Source organism: Olea europaea, unplaced genomic scaffold (genome assembly GCF_002742605.1).
Source record: "Olea europaea var. sylvestris unplaced genomic scaffold, O_europaea_v1 scaffold963, whole genome shotgun sequence".
In the NCBI taxonomy this organism is placed as follows: Eukaryota; Viridiplantae; Streptophyta; class Magnoliopsida; order Lamiales; family Oleaceae; genus Olea; species Olea europaea.
The window spans coordinates 290692-308419 of record NW_019268131.1 but is presented as its reverse complement, the minus strand read 5'-3'; the positions used below and the strand labels follow the sequence as shown (position 1 = coordinate 308419).

The 17728-nt window shown below is 35.2% G+C and overlaps 2 protein-coding genes across 2 annotated transcripts; one reads left to right on the top strand and one right to left on the bottom strand.

Moving 5' to 3' along the window:
• The first annotated feature begins 116 nt into the window (after window positions 1-116).
• On the top strand, window positions 117-13942 carry LOC111392695 (UDP-glucuronate 4-epimerase 3-like). The gene is made up of 2 exons (XM_023018090.1): window positions 117-916; window positions 12834-13942. Exons 1-2 carry the CDS (start codon window positions 377-379, stop codon window positions 13620-13622), a joined length of 1329 nt encoding a protein of 442 aa, XP_022873858.1. The 5' UTR covers window positions 117-376; the 3' UTR covers window positions 13623-13942.
• Window positions 5674-8931, bottom strand: LOC111392703. Its single transcript, XM_023018102.1, has 7 exons — window positions 8925-8931; window positions 8486-8845; window positions 8223-8389; window positions 8045-8125; window positions 7854-7929; window positions 7682-7771; window positions 5674-5993 (listed from the first exon to the last, which is right to left on the bottom strand). The coding sequence occupies exons 1-7, from the start codon at window positions 8929-8931 to the stop codon at window positions 5770-5772; spliced, it is 1005 nt and encodes a 334-aa protein (XP_022873870.1). The 3' UTR covers window positions 5674-5769.
• Window positions 13943-17728: the final 3786 nt, after the last annotated feature.

Genomic DNA, 17728 nt, shown 5'->3' with positions numbered 1-17728 from the left:
TAATAATAATAATAATAATAATAATAAAATAAAATAAAATTCTAATTTTTCTACCATAAATGGAAAACAATTTTTTTTAAAAAAAATTCCTTTTTTATAGTCCCAGGGAGTCTGGTCAATGTAAAATACCCTTTGCTTTCTCATCAAACTCCAGCCCCCCTCCACCACCAACCAAGGACACCGGCCAGTCTACCGAATCCATTTTCTTCTTCCCTTTTCTTCCTCAATTCTTAAAAATTGCAGATAATCAGTGAGTGTAATTTTTCACTTATAGAAAAGGGAAATTCTAAATGCATTTACAGTCAAAACCCAAATCTTTTACAGTCTAATCTGCAGTAAGAAACTAGTATCAAGTGAAAAAAACCTGTGAATTTCAATGACCCAGTTGAAGCCAATATTTTCCCATTTAGACCCGATCATTCCTTCCTCCCCTGGGAAGTTCAAGCCCGATAAGTTTTCGGCGTATAGTTTTCACCGCTTGCGCTTCCACCCCAGGCTTGCTCTTTGGTCTATTCTTTCTGTTATTTTCATCCTGCTTTTCTTCTGTTTCTCCCCTCCGGACGGTACCGCCTCCGCCAAACGCCGTAGCCTTCGAACAACCAGTTATATTAGCCGGGAACGCTTGGACGGGAACTGGGAAGTGAAGGCCCGGAAATCGTCCCGTACAAGATCCAAAACGGGCTTTTCGGTTCTAGTTACTGGTGCAGCTGGGTTTATTGGAACTCATGTCTCTATTGCCCTCAAACGTCGTGGAGATGGTGTTGTTGGGCTTGATAATTTCAACAATTACTATGATACCGGGCTGAAAAATGCCCGAAAAGCCCTCCTTGATCGTGCCGGCGTTTACGTATTTGAGGCCGATATAAACGATGCAGTTTTGCTTAGGAATCTCTTCGAGACTGTGCATTTTACTCATGTGATGCATTTAGCAGCCCAGGCCGGAGTACGGTATGCGATGCAGAACCCAAACTCTTACATTCACAGTAATGTTAATGGTTTTGTTAGCTTACTTGAAGCATGTAAAAATGCAACCCTACAACCTAGGATAGTATGGGCGTCGAGTAGCTCTGTTTACGGGCTTAATTCTAAGGTACCCTTTTCTGAAAAAGATAGAACAGACCAGCCTGCTAGTTTGTATGCCGCCACTAAAAAGGCTGGTGAAGAAATAGCACATACATATAATCATATTTACGGGCTTTCAATTACCGGGCTGCGGTTTTTCACAGTTTATGGGCCTTGGGGAAGGCCGGACATGGCTTACTTTTTCTTCACCAAGGATATATTGAAGGGGAAAGAGATTAAGATCTTTGAAGGGGCTGATCATGCAACTGTAGCGCGTGATTTTACCTACGTTGATGATGTGGTGAAGGGTTGTTTAGCAGCATTGGATACGGCAAAGAAGAGTACTGGGAACGGTGGGAAGAAGAAAGGTGCGGCGCAGTTTAGGATATATAATTTGGGGAACACGAATCCTGTGCCAGTGGTGAAGCTTGTGGATATCCTGGAAAAATTGTTAAAGGTGAAGGCGAAGAAAAAGATGTTGCCAATACCGAGGAATGGGGATGTTTTGTATACACATGCAAATATAAGTTTGGCAAGAGAGGAGCTCGGGTACAAGCCGACAACTGACTTGGAAACTGGGTTGAAAAAGTTTGTGAAATGGTATATTCGTTACTATGGTTCAAAGAAGAACAGTGCCTGGTGAAAAAAAGAAAAAAATCATATTCTACTGCATTTTCAATGGTCTATTTGCTAATATTGTAAATAAATGTCAATTTGAGTATTCGTGCCTTCTGCGTACCTTATGTAATTGTGACATTGGTTCATCCCTACGTTTTGCTTGGTACTCTTTGATGTTTATGAACAGAGTAGAGGGTGGAAGTCTTCATTTATTTACCACATTATCATTGAGATATTCTGTGTGGTAGACATTTTACTTTAGTTGATAGTTTAAATGATGTGTTCATTTGGTTACGCGTCACTATATTTATTCTGGTTTAATAAAATAGCATTCGTGTGACTTTATCGGTGATACTCTCATGTTGAATTGCTTGTTTTAATTTGTGGGTTTAATTTGTCAATTTTTCGAACGTTCTGTCTTGTGTAACTGTCCAAGTTTTGAACAGATTCTCCTCTGTTTCAGCTTATATAGAAAGGACTTGGGTTCTTGTTTCCATAATGGCATCTCAATTCCTATATAATTTTTATTTACGTTCATTTCATGGTTACTTATTCATTGTTCGTATCTTTTGATATGGATACAAGGATGAACTTTTAAATGTTAAAATATCTGTTTGTTTCTTAAAACATACTAGTACACCTGTTTGACATTGTTGGTAGCAGCCGATAGCATATGTGGTAATCTTGAACAACTGGCATCTTGGATATTAGTATATATTCTTCTTGCTTTGAATATATGCCGTCTAATAATTTCTGAAGTGCAATTACTATAGAATATTTCTGTTTTATTATCTTTTATGCAGTTTCATTGTATAAGATGCCATGAAAAGGGATTCTTTGTTCAATATTACAATTTGAATAAGAACCCTACTTTTTAGTGTTAAAAATTAAACTTAATAATCAATGTCTGTGCTATTATATACTATTATTTGTGTTTGAACAACTTTATCATTACGGTTCTTGATTGCCAAAAAAAGGGGGCTTTTTGCTTCAAGTGCTTTTAAGAGTTCGAGAGCCGTGATATTGCTTATAGAGCACTTTTTTTCCTGAACAGCAGAATTGATATTTTGGTTTGAGAATTTGTGTATCATAAATGTTGAGAATTTGTCTCCGCCCCGCCCGCTCCGAACCCATATTGTATTTCTTGATCTGAACTTGAATGTGAATAGTAGATTGTTAGTGAAATTTCATATATGAGTTGTTGGGTTGGATTTGGTCCACATGGAGGATTGTTGGGTATATTCAGTTTTCTCTTTGCTCATAATCTTCTTTTTCGGATTCTCCTATGTTTATTACAAAGCTTTTCTTAAGATCTTGATGAAGTTCGTATCGGGCTATCTGTCATTTTCTATTCTCTTTCTTGGAAGCATTATTATCTGCCATTCATTTTACCTTTAATCCTAATTCCTCTTTATGTTGCAAACATTTTGGCTTCTTTCCAGGCTGGAATCTCTTTCATTACTTCTTTGGAGTTTTCCATGATTATTATCCCCTGTGGTGTACTCTCGGGTTTTGGGGTCTGCATGTTACGTTGGATAGGAAATGACTAGTATGTTTCGCTAGATGAGTCGAAATCTTGTGGTTGTCCAACCATCCGGATTTCGATACATCACTACTTGAAATAGTGTTAGCAAATAGCAATACGATGACAGTGCTTGCTAAATGCTAATACTTTTCGATATGGCGACATCGACATGTCAAAGTTCCGGTCTAGGGCAGCGAAATGGACTGAAAAATTAGGTCAAAATTCTTGAAAATTTGAAACCTTGTGATTTTGAGTAAATATATTTCCTTTAAACCCAAGAATGATTTCTTATCTTACTGGAAATTAGAAATTATTTTGGAAATTTTTGCTACAATTTGAAATCTGCAAAGATTCCACATGAGCGCTCACGTGGCAGCAAAGGCATTAACAATGCAACACATGGCAAATGTATGGGTCTTAACAAAGAGTAATGTTTTTAGTCCCATTGGGGTTGTAAACCAATTTAGGTGACGCTAGAAGATTTGTTAAATGAAAGGTGAAATTAATTGAGTTTAAGTTTCATCTATTAATTAAAGTCACATTAGCGTCATCTAAAGTGGGATTGCAACTCCAATGAGACTACATAGCATTATTCCTTAACAAAAGATATGTAACCAAGCTTTCACCTTCAACAATGTTGTCATCTCTTTGGTGTTCGCATAAAAATGCTTCTTGGTGGATGCCTCGCCAACCAGTTGAATCCCTTACGCCTAAACACTAAAGGTGAAACATTAGTGGCATTCGATTGTCAAAGGTGAACCAGGTGAAACATTGATGGCATTAGATGGGCAAAGGTGACCGCGATGTTCGAATCCAGGTTTAAATATACTTTAGGAAGGAATTGTTTGAAAAGGAAATAACCTTATCAATCCCTAAAAGACACAGCGTAATCAATGGAGATCAGTGAAAATCTTGGAAAAAAGTCAATCGGCCATGCTACATGTACAATTGGGTTTGACAACCACATATATGGGAAGGGGCCCACAATGAATTAAAAAAAAAATCATGAACACCCCTCTTATGAGGACGTTGTTAACCACGATGGTACAACTGACAAAATTCAAAATCAATTTCCCCAAGGAAGCCAACAAGTCGAAGGGAGCTTACCATATTCAGCCTTTGCTAACCAATGGAGGCTTAACACGTGGAAGTAGATTGTAACATCTTAACATAATTCCAAAAGAATTTTGAATTAATTTGCAAATACAAATTTTTTTAACAGAAATGGTACAAAAAAGACATCTGTCTTCTTGTAATTTGCTATTGTCAAAAGCTATTGTTTTTTGCAACAACTAATTACAAGAAAACAGCTGTCTATCTAATTACCATTAATCGTTCGATCCTTTACTTGATCGGGTGATCTTGGTGCCTAACGATATTCTTTCCTTTTAAGCATTTTAGATAAATGTTTAAAAAAAATTTATGTACTAAATATGTTTTTTTGTATATATGAGATTAATATTAGACATTGAAGATTATCATAAGAATGAAAACCTAATACAGGACATGCATTAAACCTACATGCAAAGACTCATATTCATTGATGAAGAAAAAAAATTTCATTAACTTTTTGATTGATTATTTCTACCATTACAAGAGTAATAGATAGAAATGATTGGATTTGAACACATAACATTTTGTACCCAAAGCAAATACACTACCAAGCTACGCCACTATGATTATTCGTTCACCGGAATCAAAAGTCAAAATTTTGGTGGATAGAAATCCAGTAAAAACTTCTTTCGAGAAATCGGCCAAGGACCCAAGTTCTACCGAGCAAAACTAAAAGCGCTTTCTTATCAAAAGTAAGATGATAAGAATGTAAAGAACTGGATAATTTTGTAACCCTAATCCATTCAATTAAAAGGTATAATCTATCGTATGCGTTAAGATTAAACAAATGCTCTAAGTTAAGCATTGACCAAAATCATCTGGGCATATTTGACATATTGTACTAGATTTAATAGCAGTGAGTAAAATTTATGTTGGCAACTAAAACTAATCATCCAATTTGCCAACAGAACTCTTGTTCAGACATAAAGATTATATAAAAATGTAGAAAAGAATTTATGGACACTCAAAATTTCCCACTAAATGAAAACTTGATACAATTCTATAAAATTTTCACCGACTAAATTTTCAAAAGAATCGTATAGAAAATCTTATTTTAAAATTTCACACCACCCACCAACTTCTAACAATCCAGAAAGCCGAAAAAGAATAAAATAAAATCACACCAATTTGTAATTAAATGAAAAACAACAAAGGGTCAGATGATTGCACAAAAAACAAAAAAACAAAAACAAAAACAAAAACAAAAACAAAAACAAAAAACAAAAAATAGTATAGTAGTTTATGATATTCTAAAGTTGAAGATATGATCTGCATTAAAGATCCATAGACATACGCATAAAAATGGCCAAAGTGCAAAGAAAACATGTTTTCTCATCATAATTGCATTATTTTTATATATTTGAAATATAACCAGAAAAGGACGTGTTCACATATCTGAGTCGAAAATGAGGCTTCAAAAAAGATTTATATGGTAACAGGTAAAAACATTACTAACGCCTCCTCACTTGATCTACATTACTGGTGCCAACTCCTTTGGATCTAACCATGGACGAGCGTATCCTGTCACCAGCATCTGTTTTCATCATTCCCGACTGTAGCAAATGAGGAGGACCGACCCCATGTCCAGTGTACAGTTTAGGGCATCCAAAATTGGTTGATCTTCCGGTAGAAGGAAGCGCCAAACTTCCACTGTTTGGACCACTGCCTCCAAATCCTACAGATTTTGCACCAAATGGCATATTTAGTAGCTTAATTGGGAAACAGAACTTCGAAATCATGGGAACACGTCACAATATAAATTAAAACACCCCTGAGCGTCCACATCAAACCTTCTGAATACCAACCCAAAAAATAAAATTGGCAGAATAACACGAGAATAAGACAGATGATCAATCAAAATAAATTTCACTTGTATTGAAATACTTCAAAGTGCGCCATATTCAAAGGCGGAGCAATGGGGGTTGAACCAGGGCAACTAACCCCACTAGATGCTGTCCTGTGAAAAGTAGAAAACCGAATTTAATTTTCCCTCCATGAGTCCAATGGCCTTCACGAAAAACTAGGATCCACTGTTTTGATACTCCATTTTCAAATCAACAGAAACATGAATGCCATTGAAGAATAACAACGATCCAATTTTCTTGAAAATAGAATGGTGAACTTCATGTTAATGAATAAGATTTGTTATTACACTATCTGAGCTTTAGGTATATCTCCAAAATTTTACATAACAAGTCAGTTCTGCAACTTATGCCACTGGACCATGTTCTTAATGATAGCAGGGGCACGTTAATCACATATTGATATTATTTAAATTAGTTTCCAGTTTTGATACTTATTTTAGGAAACATAATTACGGTTTGATTTAATTGATTTTATAGTAAAATACTACTTCAATTAACGCTAGGTTTAACAAACACAACTTTGAAATGAACAAAAAATTGATACTTTCTCCCGCAATTTCTCTTCCGTCTGTCTAATTTTTTCCTCTATCTCCCCCTCTTCTTCTCTTCCCCCTCCTTTCTCTTCTTCCCTTCCCTTCCATATGACGTCTAATTTTGTCCTCTTTCTATCTCCCCCTCCTCTCTTTTCCCTCCTTTCTCTTCTCTTCCCTCTCCCATTCTCCTATAATTCTACTATCTTGTTTGATTGCATCCTAAATCAGTTACATAACATAAGATTTGACAAAATTTTACGTTAACTATCAACTTATCGCAACATGCCTCCCTTAACATCTAGTATGAAAAACTTATGCAGAGTTACATGATCATTCAGCAACAACTTCAAAAAATAAAAAATAATAATGTATACCAAGTTAATCTGAAAAATATAAGAATTATTAAATAATTACTCGCGTTGATATTTGAACCAGAACTTTTATTCTCAATTAAATTACGTCCCCGCAAGGTTAGATTTCTGGCCATGCTCCACCCAACTGCAACACAAAAATACCCTACAAAATCAAGGTTTTCTCAAATGCAAGTGAAGAGCATCTAGTCCCAACCTAATAATCTGAAATCGAGAAAACATATCTAGTGCCTGTTTGAGCCCCATTTTTATTCTAACAATGCATTTTAAAATAGCAAATTGATGAAGAATGTGTGGTTAAAAATAAGAAAAAATTTTGGGTTTGCGTGTAATATTATTTTATTGAAGAATGTGTGATTGAAAAGAAGATAGAGAAAAATGTGTTTTGGAAATAATGAGCATCAACAAAGACCTAATTCAAATATATTTCCTACAATAGAAGAAACCAAATATAAAATGTTCAATTAACGACAAACCACCAAATTAATGTACAAAGGACCACAAGGAATTTAAAAAAAGAAAATGAAACTGGAGGTGCAAACCAGATATTCAGGCAAAAACAAGACAGCAGGAATGTTGATAATAATCCCTTACCCATACCATTTTGAGCAGAGAATTCTTCAGTACAGCCAGTTAGCCTTCTCACATTTCCTTTCCATGCTTCCTCAAATCCGACAAGTTCATCTAAGTGCAGAAACACAACATTTGGTCAAAAATTTGCACATGACATCACACACCAGGAGAAAATATATACATTGAAAACTACCTTCATTAGGATTGTGGAGGGTTTGCATCATGTCCACTCTACCATCTGCCTTCAATTTCCGAGTAACAGAATGACCCTACAGCACAATGAACATCTTTCAAACATCTGAGATCAAAGATCTGGATTAACATCTCAGATGTAATTGAAACCGAATACGATGTAATAAGAACAGGAGGATCTAGAGATGTTACCTTGTCGTGAATCCCCCTTGAGATCCTATGAGTTGCTTGTCTGGTAGATGAATTAGCTTCTTTACATTCTTCCAACGTCAACTATTGATTTAAGAAAAAATGTTTTACAGAAAAATAATATAGAAGAAAGCATTTGAAATTTCAAGGAATAAATCACGTTGTCTTAAAGTTCACTTACACCATCACTCCCAGTCCTCCTTGTTCTGGATGAGGTGAAGTATGCCCCATTTCTACCACCATAACTCACAGTCGAGCTCTGAAAAGTGAAGCTTTGTGTTTGGGGATGTGACCTTACATGCATCTGGTTAAAATCATTTTGTTGAGTCATCTGCTTACTCTTTTTCTCTGAAACAAAAATAGATCAATCCATGTCAATGGAAACATGATCAACTGTACATTAAAAGAAACCAAGTGCAAAATAAAACACAAAATACAAATTACCTGCGCCTTCATCATCTGGATACTCCACATAAGGCTCTTTCCTAGACCTGCCATGCTTACTTGGATTACTATCTATAAGTTCCTTTCTCCTTTCCTTTTCTTGTTCATCGTCATCAGATTTCAACTCCTCAATTATTGGTCCCCTGGTTCCATTGGGCTGGGATGGCTGGTGTTCAAGCAACCCAGAAGCATGTGCATCCAAAAATGTACTTCCAGAAGGACCAAAGAAGCTCGACTCAAACATGCTTTCAAACGGGTGTTTAAAAAAAGGGTCATCAAATGGGTCTCTTCCACCCAAAAAGCTAGATATTGCCCTTGTTTGAGCCCCATTTTCAACCAAAATACATTTTTCAACAGTGATTTGACATCATTTCAACCACACATTTTTTAATAAAATAATATTATAAGCAAATAAAAAAAAAATTCCTTATTTTTTAACCACACATTTCCCATCAATACACTATTCAAAAATTCATTTTCTTCACAAAAATGGTGCTCAAACAAGGGCATTATACTCCTGTGACTTCCGAATCCAAATAACAGATCTCTGCCTCCCTGCATTGTTTAGTCACTAGTTCCCTGAAAGACAGATTGAAATGTCACACAGTATCAAGGAACAGCAGCAGGAAAGACTGCTCAATTGTGAAGATGGCAACTTTTAAGGAAATAATATCAGCAGAAAGATGCATCATTTCTACTCTTAACTTCTCTTGTAATATACCCCTACTAAACATATGGTGCATAAAAGGCATAACTAAAACCATCAACTGACATAAGAAGGCAACTGTGGTACCTATTTACTAACAGAAAAAGGAATGAACTCTACGACCCTGAAAACGAATTTATTCAAGTAAAACGCTGTTTTGCAAGTTGCCTAACAAATCAGTAAAGTGATCGCAAATTTTTATTTATCATCTTTCAGCTGCCTCTCAATTTTTATTTACTGACTTCTGTTGCCCAAAAAAAATTGGACTTCTGATCTAAACTAGCTGTTCCCCTCTAGCCTTTAAATTACTAGCATTAGTGGGTTGTAAAATTCATCAAGCTCTTAAAGTATGCAATGCTACTAATAATTATTATTTACTTCTTTTTTTCTAAATATATGTGAATTCTGTATCTCCTTAATTATTATGATCATAACTTCAAGAATAATCATCTAATCCACCCGCCCGCTGCCAAGTGCCAAGAAGGACAACAAGCATCATAAGAGACAATGGAAAGGAATTAAAGAAAGAAAGACCAATAAAAAATAATTACTTCTCCATGCAGAACATAAAAAATGATGTGCAGCATTAATCTCAACACATTCTACCTAATTGTGATGACTTTAATTAAAACATATATTCCTGATACAAAGAAATAGAACAAGTGTCTATCAATCGCGCACTCTGAGTCCAAGTCACCACTGTCTGTCATGCCACGCAATCATTCCATCTCAAACACCAAATAGTATATGGTAATCAAGGTGTCAAATTTTTTTAATTAAAATACTATATTCCAAGAATATCAGTTCAAATCATTTCACTATTTTTCCACTGATACACTCCATTCCACATTTCACGAGCAATCAAACTACCTACAAAAATTCGGAGCACCAAAAGTCAGCAAAAACCAATTTTCATTTAAAAACTAATCCTAGTTATAAATTCACCAATCTAACTATAACTGATCATTTGAGGAATAAATGTAACCTTTTCTTCGCAATGTGGTCCATTACATAACCTGATTGCCTTAACTTCCAAAAAATGACAAAATACATTAAAATCATTCGTTTATCATATTTCCAAGCAATCAAAATTATAGTTTAGGTCCTTCTCATGATAAACTAGGAATTATATCAATAATGATTGAAAACGGTAAAACTAAAAATTAAATCGAAAAGATACGTTACCCGACGTCAATATGCGAGATAAAAATGAATTTTGCAGAGAGGTTAACTGAGTAACCCTTCGGCAGATCAAATGGAATCCAAATTAGAGAAATTTTTATGCGGAAAATAGCAGAAAATTCACCCCGTTTTATATGGAGGGGGGAGAAAATTTAAAATGTTCTGGTACACTCGGCAGGGATGTCCCGTTCGCCTCCCATTATTTTGATTTATAAGAGGAAATATTGTTTTTTAGGGGGGAAAAAAAAAAAAAAAAAAAAAAAAAAAAAAGAGGATGGTCATGAAAGAATGAAATTTTTTTTATTTGTCTATAATATTATTTTATCGAAAATTATTTGATTGAAAATAGGACGAAGAAAAAATTAAATTAATTTGAAGAGTTTTATCGGGGACAAACGAGCTATTTCGGTATTTTTATTCTTTATGGGCCGTTTAGAGGGCCTTTTGTGGGGAATCAGGCCAGGCCTAGTTTGTCAATTGGATTAGCCCTCGTTTGACCCATTATTTCTATTTATATTTTGAAGAATAGTATTTTTTTTTCATTTTTTTTAATGTGTGATTGAAAATAAGTAAGAGAAAATTATAATTTGAAATAACAGAGACCAAAAGGGAACTTATTACCAAACCCAAATGAGATCAAGATCTGGATCCAAATACGGCAAAATTTAATTGGGAGCTATGTTGTACGAAAAAAGGGGGATAATGCTATGATCATCATCACTTTACGTGACAATTTGTTACTTGACTAATTATATAATAGAGTTGTGATGTATTTTAATACATTAAACAACAAATTATCGTCCAAGGGATTTTCACTTTATCGTAAGGATAGACTGACCTTTAAAATATAATGTGATTATAAGATTTTTTTTAAACATTAATTAAATTTAAAGTGGTCAAGATCGACACAAATACCATACTTTTCGAAAAACTAATTAGAATTATCTATGATTTACATGTCTAACAAGTGTGCAAATGTACAAAAAATAATCGGGTCAAGAAATGATATTAGTATACCCAAAGTGAAAATTACACAATAGACGATGTTTGAAGATCTCTTTTCAAAAATCAGATACAAACTTTAATTAATCACAAATCAGGTACTAATTATATATTTTAATAATAATAATAATAATATAATTAATCGACCTCACTCAATTCATCCCCAATCTCATTTTCAAAACCTAAATATCTCTCTATCTTTACTCTCTCCTCTCCCTTCTCCAAGCTCTCTGCTGTCGGAGAATGCAGATGTCTCTGAAGCTTGAGACACCACCATGAGCTGAGCTCCGATGAGCTGTTCTGAATGCAAAGCTCATGCAAACACCATCGCAAAGCTGTAAATATGGAGATGTTCCAATTGCAAATGCCACCGCAGCTTTGCCAATGAGATACCACCGCTGCAGATCTACTACAGGTGATGCTTATGCTTGTCGCACAGATGCTATTGATTACACCACATTTTAGCTGATATGTGGTGATGGTACCACGATTTTCTGCTGGTACGCGGCACATTGAAGATCTGAAACCCACAAATCTGAATGTCGGAGGTGTCATCACGTGCTCGAAGATATTTAGAGTGGCGGGTGGTTTTCATGCTGATGTAGTTTTCAGTAGTGGCGAAGTGGGGGTGTAATGTTGGTGTTGATGTTGTTTATGGTGGTGGTAGTGGTGGTTTGGGGTTGCTACGATTTTCAGCAAGACAGCATTGTGGTGTGGTGGTAGTGTTGCATCGGGATGTGATGTGTGGTGGGTTGGCAGGTTCACATCTAGTTGGTGGTGGTGGTGATAGTGGTAAGGTGGTGATGTTGTGGTCATGGTGTTGTGTTGTTATTGTTGATGGTGGTTATGGCGGTGGCAGAGGTAACAACAGTGATGGGATGGCATGAAGAGTGTTTATACAACTATTTGATTGATTTGTGATCAGGTATTAGTGGTGGATCGGGATCAGGAGTTGGGTGTTTGGTGTATGTGACCAACTATTTGATTCTTTGTGAGTAATTGTTAAACTGTGATATTAAAATTTGATAATTTGTGACCAAAAAATAATAATTTTTGACCAATAAATTTTAAAATATGTGACAGATGACCTATAAATTTTTTGATTTGTTATGTACATATGACCATTAATTGTATAATTGTGACCTTATTACATTTATAAGATATATAGTATAACAGTTACTGATTACAGGATTAAAATTTTTTTTTGTCTCTATGCATAAGCCTTGATCATCATAATCCGATTTTTTTGATAATATAATTAGTAAGAACCAATATGCCATCTGAGCCACAGCGACTGTGTGTGACATATCGGACACGGACATGTGCGCTAGGCACGTGTTAGACGCATCTATGGAAATTTCCTTTTTATGTGTTTACAAAATAGAGCTCGTTGAAAATTCATTACTTCAACTAAAAGATTACAAAACTGGGGCAGAAGAGACTGTGCATTTTACTCATGTGATGCATTTAGCAGCCCAGGCCGGAGTACGGTATGCGATGCAGAACCCAAACTCTTACATTCACAGTAATGTTAATGGTTTTGTTAGCTTACTTGAAGCATGTAAAAATGCAACCCTACAACCTAGGATAGTATGGGCGTCGAGTAGCTCTGTTTACGGGCTTAATTCTAAGGTACCCTTTTCTGAAAAAGATAGAACAGACCAGCCTGCTAGTTTGTATGCCGCCACTAAAAAGGCTGGTGAAGAAATAGCACATACATATAATCATATTTACGGGCTTTCAATTACCGGGCTGCGGTTTTTCACAGTTTATGGGCCTTGGGGAAGGCCGGACATGGCTTACTTTTTCTTCACCAAGGATATATTGAAGGGGAAAGAGATTAAGATCTTTGAAGGGGCTGATCATGCAACTGTAGCGCGTGATTTTACCTACGTTGATGATGTGGTGAAGGGTTGTTTAGCAGCATTGGATACGGCAAAGAAGAGTACTGGGAACGGTGGGAAGAAGAAAGGTGCGGCGCAGTTTAGGATATATAATTTGGGGAACACGAGTCCTGTGCCAGTGGTGAAGCTTGTGGATATCCTGGAAAAATTGTTAAAGGTGAAGGCGAAGAAAAAGATGTTGCCAATACCGAGGAATGGGGATGTTTTGTATACACATGCAAATATAAGTTTGGCAAGAGAGGAGCTCGGGTACAAGCCGACAACTGACTTGGAAACTGGGTTGAAAAAGTTTGTGAAATGGTATCTTCGTTACTATGGTTCAAAGAAGAAGAGTGCCTGGTGAAAAAAAGAATAAAATCTTATTCTACTGCATTTTCGATGGTCTATTTGCTAATATTGTAAATAAATGCCAATTTGAGTATTCGTGCCTTCTGCGTACCTTATGTAATTGTGACATTGGGTCATCCCTACGTTTTGCTTGGTACTCTTTGATGTTTATGAACAGAGTAGAGGGTGGAAGTCTTCATTTATTTACCACATTATCATTGAGATATTCTGTGTGGTAGACATTATACTTTAGTTGATAGTTTAAATGATGTGTTCATTTGGTTACGCATCACTATATTTATTCTGGTTTAATAAAATAGCATTCTTGTGACTTTATCGGTGATACTCTCATGTTGAATTGCTTGTTTTAATTTGTGGGTTTAATTTGTCAATTTTTCGAACGTTCTGTCTTGTGTAACTGTCCAAGTTTTGAACAGATTCTCCTCTGTTTCTGCTTATATAGAAAGGAGATGGGTTCGTTTTTTCTCAATTCCTATATAATTTTTATTCACGTTCATTTCATGGTTACTTATTCATTGTTCATCTCTTTTGATATGGATACAAGGATATTGAACTTTTAAATGTTGAAATATCTGTGTTTCTTAAAACATACTAGCACAGCTGTTTGACATTGTTGGTAGCAGCCGATAGCTTATGTGGTAATCTTGAACAATTGGCATCTTGGATATTAGTATATATTCTTCTTGCTTTGAATCTATGCCGTCTAATAATTTCTGAAGTGCAGTTACTATAGAATATTTCTGTTTTATTATCTTTTATGCAGTTTCATTGTATAAGATGCCATGAAAAGGGATTCTTTGTTTAATATTACAATTTGAATAAGAACCCTACTTTTTAGTGTTAAAAATTAAACTTAATAATCAATGTCTTTGCTATTATATACTATTATTTGTGTTTGAACAACTTTATCATTACGGTTCTTGATTGCCAAAAAAAGGGGGCTTTTTGCTTCAAGTGCTTTTAAGAGTTCGAGAGCCGTGATATGGCTTATAGAGCACTTTTTTCCTGAACAACAGAATTGATATTTTGGTTTGAGAATTTGTGTATCATAAATGTTGAGAATTTGTCTCCGCCCCGCCCGCTCCGAACCCATATTGTATTTCTTGGTCTGAACTTGAATGTGAATAGTAGTTTGTTAGGGAAATTTCATATATGAGTTGTTGGGTTGGATATGGTCCACATGGAGGATTGTTGGGTATATTCAGTTTTCTCTTTCCTCGTAATCTTCTTTTTCGGATTCTCCTATGTTTATTACAAAGCTTTTCTTAAGATCTTGATGATGTTCGTATCGGGCTATCTGGCATTTTCTAGTCTCTTTCTTGGAAGCAATAGTATCTGCCATTCATTTTACCTGTCATCTTAATTCCTCTTATGTTGCAAACATTTTTGGCTTCTTCTCAGGCTAGAATCTCTTTCATTACTTCTTTGGAGTTTTCCATGATTATTATCCCCGGTGTACTCTCGGGTTTTGGGGTATGCATGTTACGTTGGATAGGAAATGACTAGAAGGGATTAGAATAGGTTTCTTGTCGGCGCTGTTCATAGGAGTACGTTTTGCTAAATGAGTTGAAATCTTGTGGTTGTCCGACCATCCAAATTTTGATACATCACTACTTGGGATAGCGTTAGCAAATAGCAAGACGATGATGGTGCTTGCTAAATGCTAATACTTTTCGATATGGCGACATGTCAAAGTTCTGGTGTAGGGCGGCCAAATGGACAGAAAAATTAGGTCAAAATTCTTGAAAATTTGAAACCTGGTGATTTTGAGTAAATTACTTCCTTTCAAACCAAGAATGATTTCTTATCATTCTGGAAATTAGAAATTAATTTGGAAATTTTTGCTACAATTTGAAATCTGCAAAGATTCCACATGAGCGCTCACGTGGCAGCAAAGGCATTAACAATGGAACCCATGGCAAACGTATGGGTCTTAACAAAGAGTAATGTCGTTTAGTTCCACTGGGGTTGTAAACCCAGTTTAGTTGATACTAGAAGATTTGTTAAATGAAAGGTGAAATTAATTGAGTTTAATTTTCATCTATCAATTAATATCACATTAGCGTTATCTAAAGTGTGGTTGCAACTCCAATAAAATTACATAGCATTATTCCTTAACAAAAGACATGTAACCAAGTTTTCACCTTCAACAATGTTGTCATCTCTTTGGTGTTCGCATAAAAATGCTTCTTGATGGATGCCTCGCCAACCAATTGGATCCCTTACGCCTGAACACTAAAGGTGAAACATTAATGGCATTCGATGGGCGAAGGTGACCACGATGTTCGAATCCAGGGTTAAATATACTTTAGGAAGGACTTGTTTGAAAAGGAAATAACGTTATCAATCCCTAAAAGACAGCGTAATCAATGGGATCAGTGAAAATCTTGGAAAAAAGTCAATCGATCATGTCACATATACAATTGGATTTGACAACCACACATATGGAAAGAGGTCCACAGTGAATTAAAAAAAAATCATGAACACCCCTTTTGTGAGGACGTTGTCAATCGGGATGATACAATTAACAAAATTCAAAATCAATTTCCCCAAGGAAGCCAACAAGTCGAAGGGAGCTTACCATAATGAATTCAGCCTTTGCTAACCAATGGAGGCTTAACACATGGAATTAGATTGTAACAACTTAACATAAATTCCAAAAGAATTTCGAATTAATCTGCAAATACAAACTTTTTTAACAGAAATGATACAGAAAAACATTTGTCTTCTTGTGATTCGCTATTGTCAAAAGCTATTTTTTTTGCAACAACCGATTACAAGAAGACAGCTATCTGCCTAATTACCATTAATCGTTCGATCCTTTACTTGGTCTAGTCTGGTGATCTTGGTGTCTAATGTACTTGGTCTAGTGATCTTGATGCCTAACGATATTCTTCCCTTTTAAGCATTTTAGATAAATGTTTAAAATTTTTGTATGTACTAAATATGTTTTTTTGTATATATGAAATTAATATTCGACATTTAAGATTATCATAAGAATTAAAACCTAATACATGACATGCATTAAACCTACATGCAAAGACTCTCATTCATTGATCAAGAAAAAAAATTTCATTAACTTTTTGATTGATTATTTCTACCATTACAAGAGTAATAGATAGAAATGATTGGATTTGAACCCGTAACATTTTGTACCCAAAGCAAATACGCTACCAAGCTACGCCATTATGATTATTCGTTCCCTAGAATCGAAAGTCAAAATTTTGGTGGATAAAAATCCCATAAAAACTTCTTTCGAGAAATCAGCCAAGGACCCAAGTTCTACCGAGCTGAAATAAAAGCGCTTTCTTATCAAAATAAGATAAGAATGTAAAGTACAGGATATTTTTGTAACCCTAATCCATTCAATTAAAAGGTATAATCTATCGTATGCCTTAAGATTAAACAAATGCTCCAAGTTAAGCATTGGCCAAAATCATCTGGGCATATTTGGCATATTGTACTAGATTTAATAGCAGTGAGTAAAATTTATGCTGGCAACTAAAACTAATCATCCAATTTGCCAACAGAACTCTTGTCCAGACATAAAGATTATATAAAAATGTAGAAAAGAATTTATGGACACTCAAAATTTTCCACTAAATGAAAACTTGATACAATTCTATAAAATTTTCACCGACTAAATTTTCAAAAGAATCGTATAGAAACTCTTATTATAAAATTTCACACCACCCACCAACTTCTAACAATCCAGAAAGCAGAAAAAGAATAAAATAAAATCACACCAATTTGTAATTAAATGCAAAACAACAAAGGGTCAGATAATTGCACGGAAAAAAAAAATAGTATAGTAGTTTATGATATTCTAAAGTTGAAGATATGATCTGCATTAAAGATCCATAGACATACGCATAAAAATGGCCAAAGTGCAAAGAAAACATGTTTTCCATCATATTTGCATTATTTTTATATATTTGAAATATAACCAGAAAAGGACGTGTTCACATATCTGAGTCGAAAATGAGGCTTCAAAAAAGATTTATATGGTAACAGGTAAAAACATTACTAACGCCTCCTCACTTGATCTACATTACTGGTGCCAACTCCTTTGGATCTAACCATGGACGAGCGTATCCTGTC